General features: G+C 51.3%; 1 protein-coding gene across 1 annotated transcript; it reads left to right on the top strand.

The window, feature by feature from the left end:
* Positions 1-207: 207 nt before the first annotated feature.
* PIK3R5 (phosphoinositide-3-kinase, regulatory subunit 5) lies at positions 208-6,180 on the top strand (the record flags this gene model as incomplete). Its single annotated transcript, XM_010078411.1, has 8 exons — positions 208-333; positions 574-699; positions 1,053-1,146; positions 2,411-2,487; positions 3,009-3,102; positions 4,590-4,672; positions 4,868-4,977; positions 6,039-6,180. Coding segments are annotated over 8 exons (852 nt in total), but the record flags the coding sequence as incomplete, so codon positions are not given.
* Between the last annotated feature and the right edge of the window lie 562 nt (positions 6,181-6,742).

Below are 6,742 nucleotides of genomic sequence, written 5' to 3' on the forward strand. Positions count from 1 at the left end.
CAGCTCCGGCCCTCGGCGCAGACGGGAGGTGCCCTGGTTGCCGTGGGACTCATGGTGCCACCAGCACTCTGCTTGGCCCCGGGAGCGGTGTGCGAGGAGCCCGGCAGGGCAGGCTGAGAGAGTATTGGGGTCTCTTCCACCAGCCCCAAGTGTGGGGTGAGGAGCCTTGGGGGGACCCCAGAGTGACCCCAGTGTGTCTGGTTTCAGGATCCCACCTTGGGTGGGATGGAGAGCAGCACCAATGACATCTCCCACTACATTGGCATGTTGGACCCATGGTACGAGCGCAACGTTCTTGGGCTGATGAACCTGCCCATGGACGTCCTGTGTCAGGTATGTCCATGCCAGCTGGTAGGGCTTGGTGTCCCCCTTCCCCGAGGGACGGGGCAGCTGAGCGGAGAGCTTCTGCTTAGCACTGGGTCACCACCATCTTATAGAACAGGCTGTGCTACACGGACACGGGATGGAGATGGGTGGTCAGGAAGGTTTCCATCCCTGGCAGGGTGGGACTTGGCACTGGGGCTGTGGGTACCATGTACCCCATCAGACTTGTGACTTATTCTCTCACCTCAGTCTGCCAAACCAGAGGCTGAGCCCCAGGAGGACTCCCAGGAGCAGCTGCCCATCCTGGCTGACATGATCCTCTACTACTGCCGCTTCGCCACGCGCCCCGTCCTGCTGCAGCTCTACCAGACAGAGGTGGGCAACGGGGCTCAGCCCTGTCTTGGCGAGCAGCGTTGCTGCTGTTCATGGGCTTTGTGTTGTCCACAGCGATGCCGAGAGCCTGCTGTTAGGCTCGTCATGGGTTGGGGAGTTTTCTTTAAGGGAAAATTGGGTTTTTGTTTTACTTGCTGGTGGTCTGTTAAAACAGTCAGAAATACAGCTGAAGGCAAGTGTCACCCAAGGCAGTGCTTGAAAGGCGTATTTTTGAAAATGTGAAAGTGTTTTCCCAAACTGACCTGTTTCCTGCAGAAGGGGGTGAGGGAGTGAATGTTGCCTGGCGCGGGCTGGGTCTCCTCACCACCACGTCTTCCCTCTTCTCCGCCCGGCAGCTGACCTTCATCGGGGGAGAAAAGATGACCGAAGTCTTCATCCATTCCCTTGAGCTGGGCCACTCGGCAGCCACGCGGGCCATCAAAGCCTCAGGTCTGTAGCTGGTTCTGCACCCACCGCCTCGGGGCAGAGGTCTGCAAACTGCTGGGCTGGGGGAGAAATGGACAGAGGGGCCAGAGGGAGTGCGGGCTGCTTCCTGGGCACAGATCCAGACCTCTTCTCACAAATTTGGAAGGGAAGAATCATCGTTCTCAGATGCCTCTTCAGGAGCAAAGCTGTGGCCATGCCTTGTTTTTACTGCTGTTAACTCTAACACGTATGTGCAATAACACAGCTTTGAGCCCATTTCCTTCCTCTCATCAGCACCTGGGCAAGTGCAGCTCTTCATCTTGTCTTTCCGCTGCTTTCTGTTGTTTGTGCCTTGTCCAGCTTTGTCATTTCTCAAACCCCTCTTTCCATTTTCTCAGTTTACCGGCAAAGCAAGGTCTGTGCATGTGCCTGGAGCCTTCCTGCAAGGGAGATCCAGGAGTTTTTACACTAGAAATTTATAAAATTATTAGAGACAAGAAGCAACAGCAGGAGCATCTGCGTGCAGCCTGGTCTCCAGCTCTCTCGGGTACCAAGGACAACATGCTGCTGGTGTGGCGCAGCTCGCAGAGACATCTCATGGCCACCCAACAATACTGCATTGAAACACGTTGCTTCATTTTTTTAACCAATTGCTTTTCTGTGATCTCGCCTTGTCTTTCTAAACAGAGCTCATAAAATACCCTCCGTAGGAAGTGTCACCACCTCACTCCACCAAAATCCAGGCTTGGCCAAGACCTCTTCCCAATAACCCATGAAACCACCAATCCTTTCTGACTTTGATTTTTTTCTTTTTTTTTTTTTTTCTTTCTTTCCTTGGGTTGTCTGTCAGCACACCACTTAACAGCTGCAAAAAATTATCCAGGAAAAAAAAAGTTAGTAAGTGTCGGGCACAGTATTTCAAGGCTAATTTAATGTGGGCACAAATATGCCCGGAAAAAGAGGAGCTGGGTTAGCACCGCAGCCTTTCATTGCTTTGTGTTTTCCCTGGAGCGCTGACCCCTCTGCACCAGCTTAGCCAGCACCGCTTTCAGTTTCGCAGAGCCGCTTGTTGTGCTTTGTGTTGACATTTCTGTACTGGATTAATTGCTTTCTGGCAGCTTTTAAGCCACCTTTTCTTTTTGCCTTTTCGTTCCACAGCTGTGTTCAGCAAACCAATTTTTTTTTTTTTTCCCTTTCTGTAGGTACTGAGCATGCTGCTGTATCAGTAGCCAACTGAAGAATAGGGATAAAAGGCCACTGGGTGACATTTGCTCCTTGTTTTGTGCAGGTCCAGGCAGCAAAAGGCTGGGCATAGATGGGGACAGAGAAGCAATCCCACTAACACTACAGATCGCCTACAGCAAGGTGAGCGCACGGGACTCGCACAAAGATGAGGCAGAAAACGGCCTCGGTGCTGGGCAAACATGTCTCAGCTGGGGGCTGAGAGAGGAAAGTGCTGACAGCCTGCTGGAAGAGCTTGAATCCAAGCCCAGATGAGCCAAACTCAAGCTAATTTCTACTTACTGGCTAGTTGGGGGTGGCTTTCCACTCCTGTTCATCCCAGTAAAATAGGCAACATGAAGCCAGTTTCCATAGGCTGGACATGTACTCGGTGTCACTTTATACTGGTGGACTGCTTCCAGGGAGTGATCGTCTGCTGGTCACAGCACTCCTCTTGTTTTGTTGGTTTTTTTGCAGTTATTTAGTGTTATGCCTGGGCAATATTTGTAAACCCAAGGTTAAATGAATTTCAGTGCCTCCTCAAACTTTATGCAGCTCCAAGTACATCCTGATCTGAGCTAGTCCAGCCAGACAGTTAAGGGTGGGAGGCAGGGGAACATCAGCCTGGACCAGGGCATCTCACGGGCTTTGGTTGGTTTCTGCAGACAGCCATCAGTGGAAGAAGTCACTGGAACAATGTTGAGAAGGTCTGCACGTCTGTCAACCTTAGCAAAGCCTGCAAGAAGTATGAAGAACTAGGTGGGTAGAGGTGGTCTTTGTGGCTTTGGGTAGGGAGCGATGGGAGGGACTGGGGAGCGATGGGAGGGACTGGTGGAGTGAGAGGACCGCATAGATCTTCTAACTGGAGCAAAGCAGAGATGCGGGAGTGCAGGAGAAGAGACGTGGAAGGTGCCTGGTGGTCTGTGGGGCATCCTGTAGTCCTTGTCTATCCTTAGCACTGCATCAGGGACAAAGGGCGCTTCATTTCCCGTTATCCTTAAGCTTCCAGCCAGGGAAATGGGATGCCCAAGAGGGATGGGGCTGGGACGGTCTGAACAGCAGGATGATCACTGGAGAGTGGTGCTTTCCAGAACAACACCTGCTTGGTAAGAAGGAGAGACAGCTCAAACGGTTGTGAAGTGAAGTAGGGCCAAAGGAGAGGTGCTTGTCCGGCCGTCCGCAGCAGCTCTGCCGTGCAGCCGGCTTTCAGCAGGGTCTGGCTAAGCTGGTGCTTCAGCCTGGTTTCCTTCCTGCCGCACAGAGATAGCTGGCTGCCACATGGTTTTGCTTCATAGTTTCAAAATTTCTAATCAGGTTTCTGATGGGGTATTAACAGGGCTTTGAGGCTTTTAAAAGCAGCAAGACTTTTAGTCTGTGTGTGTATTTAAGCAGTAATACCTGTTCATTTTTGCCTAAGAACAGCTGTTTTGGCAGTCAGACACCCAGTTCTGAGTGAACGGAGGAGTTTTTTAGTTCCTCTTTCCTTGTGTGCTTTGTGTCTGGCAGATGTGTGGTTTGTGAGCAGAGCAGTCGGGGAAAATGGGTGATCTACCGGATAGGAGACAGCTCCCACATGCTCCTAAACCTCTGTCCCTCCTGTCCCACCTGTTGCCACCCTGTCCATGAAGCCAAGCAGACAACCTTGGAAAAAAACCCATCAGGAATGAATTTCTCACCTCCTCTCTCTATTTTGAGCTGGGTGTTTCTGTGTTAGCTCAGGAGCTTCGCTTGTGCGGCCAGCACAGTGGGTTTGCTTCAGGGGGTGTCTTTCGTTCCATGCTGGGGAGAAGCTGTCATCAGTCTCCTTCATTCCAAGAGAAACTCCGTCCCCTTGATTTGTCTCTGTTGGTTTTCACATTCAGCAGTTTGACCACAGGGTGTCACTGTGATTCCAGACACGACAAAGCATCTCCAGGTGGGCTGCAAGGAAGTCCAAGCTGGGAGAGCTACAATTTTCTCATGATGATGGAGCAATGTTTTTTTTTCTCCTGTTTAGGTCCTAAGATAGTTAAATGCCCTTTTCTGCTATATTTGGGAAGCAGCTGCGAATTAGAGGGTGTTGTTCTGTGTCTCTGAGTGCTTTCGTTCCGTGTGGGGGAAGTAAAGCTAGAACTCCACTGCATTCCCCCAACGAGGGTTCTGCCGAGAGCCACGGGCTCTGGGATGCTTTGAGGGGTGGAGGGACCGCTTGGGTTCCCACCAGTGACCCAGAATCCCCGAGCGATAACAGTTCTCTTTTGTTGCAGCCTCAAAGACAGAGTGTCTCAACTTAACCATGACGGAGGTGGTGAAAAGGCAAAACTCCAAATCCAAAAAAAGCTTCAATCAGGTAACTCAAATCATGGTTCATCGGGTAACAGGAGCTCAGCCTGGCTCAGCTGGGAGGGAAGCAGGGCAGGAGACAGTAGCTCCTTGGGGGATCCGTTTGGCCACCAAGCCTGCCTTCGGAGCACCCAGCTCCCTGCCCAGGGAAACTCACTGAGCCTGGCACCTCCCTCACCCAGACTCATTTTTCTATCAGCAGATCAGCGTGTCCCAGATAAAAGTAGACAAGGTCCAGATTATCGGTGTCCAGTCCTCATTCGCCGTCTGCCTAGACCAGGATGAGCAGAAGATCCTCCAGAGTGTAACCAGGTAGGAACTGCAACGTGGCTGGCTGCCTGCCGTGCTCAGCCCTCCTGGGATGGTGCATCCTGGGTGTAAGGACTTGTCCGTGACACGTGGGTAGGCACTGGGGGAAGGAGGCCCTGAGCACCATGGTGGATCTGTGCCAGATGCCCAAGCTGGGTGACAGAGCTCCAAGCTCTGTAGTGCAGCTGAGCTCAGGTGGGATGGATGGTCCTGCCCAGATCCCAGCAACAGTCTAAAGGGTGGTCCCCAGTCAACTCTGTAAAGAACAGCTCTTTCAGCAAGACCGGTCAATAGCCAGAGGAGAGTTACGCAACATAAATGAGGTATTTGGAGACCACTGGGTGTAGGAGCAGAGCCTTCAAATTCTAAACCTCATGTGGGTTTTCCATGACCTCTGGCATACCCGTTGCAGAAGGAACCCGTCATCTTCATGGGAGAGACTGGGGCAGAGCAAGAATTGTTTGTTTGACTGCTCATCCATCAGTCATGTCCTCAGGCCACCAAGCTGGCTCCCCGGGTGATGGAATTTGAAAACTCACTGTAGACAACATATTTCCATGTGCACAAAGAGATAAAACCAGTTGATCCACAGGTCTTAAAAATGTGTAAGCATTTTAATTTCTCCCTCGGAGACAGCAGAACTCTGCAAGGTTATGCTGCCTCCAATGGAAAAAGATTTTGAATCCTATTTCTTAAATAACCCTGAAGGGAAGTGTTTTACTTGTTTGTTGTGCAACTCAAGAGGCTAGAGGGAGAGTTGGTATACTCATATACTTAATATGGATGAAATACAAAAGGAGCTACTTCCCTCTCCCCAAAACTTGGGGGATGCAAAAGTTCTCGTTTTCCTGAATGAGCTTCAGAAATTACTCTTTATGGATGCTTCTGCTCTAGGACCCAGTCTGAGCCAGCTTAAAGACATGGACTCTCAGGACTCCAGCTCTAGTCCTGTTAAAGGCTGCACTGATTCCTCCTTGTTTGCAGATATTTTTTCTGCACCCGAGGACCGGGATTCTGAGCCACACACTTTACTTAAAACTTGATTTCTTTTTGTTCCCCTGCAGGTGCGAGATCTCTGTGTGCTACAAACCCAGGGACAGCAATCTCTTTGCACTGAAGAAGTCCTCTTTGCCCTCCCAGGACCCCTCGGAGTTTCATTCTCTCCTATGTTTACCCATTGCCACCTTCAGTGGAGCACTGCCGTAGAAGAACCCAGTGTTTTCTCAGGCCAGACTTGCATCCAGCACCAATACAGCCTTAGGAGAAGGAAGCTGACGGTCCTCCTTTGGCCTGGAGACCCATCCATTCTTGTCCAACACATCCTGCAGTCCAAAGCACGAGCATGGTGGCTGATCTGCTCCTGAACTGGACTTAGCCCATCCTTGGGAAATGGGAACGTTGGTGGTAGGCTCTGGTATCTCTCAGGGTTCCTCACGGATGGGAGGAAAGTGGTTTCCTTCAAGTCTCCACCTGGTTCAGCAACCTGCCAACACCTGGATTGAGAGGGCAAGGCAAGGACAGTGACATTTTCCTGCCAGCAAATGGTGCTGTGGCTGTATTTGACAGTGACTGCAAGGCCAGCGTGAGCTGGGAGAGCTCATGGAGGGACATTTTGGAAAATGAATGTCCTTGGCTGAGGGGTTGTAGGTGGCCTTCAATGCATGCAGAGCTGCAGACCAACCAGCCAAAGTCTTGATGGCATTTCACCCGTAACATGTTGAGGATGCTCAGGATGGTTCTTTCGGGAGGGGGACAGGCTTTCTCAACG

This window comes from Pterocles gutturalis, unplaced genomic scaffold (genome assembly GCF_000699245.1).
Source record: "Pterocles gutturalis isolate BGI_N339 unplaced genomic scaffold, ASM69924v1 scaffold4931, whole genome shotgun sequence".
NCBI classification, from domain to species: Eukaryota; Metazoa; Chordata; class Aves; order Pterocliformes; family Pteroclidae; genus Pterocles; species Pterocles gutturalis.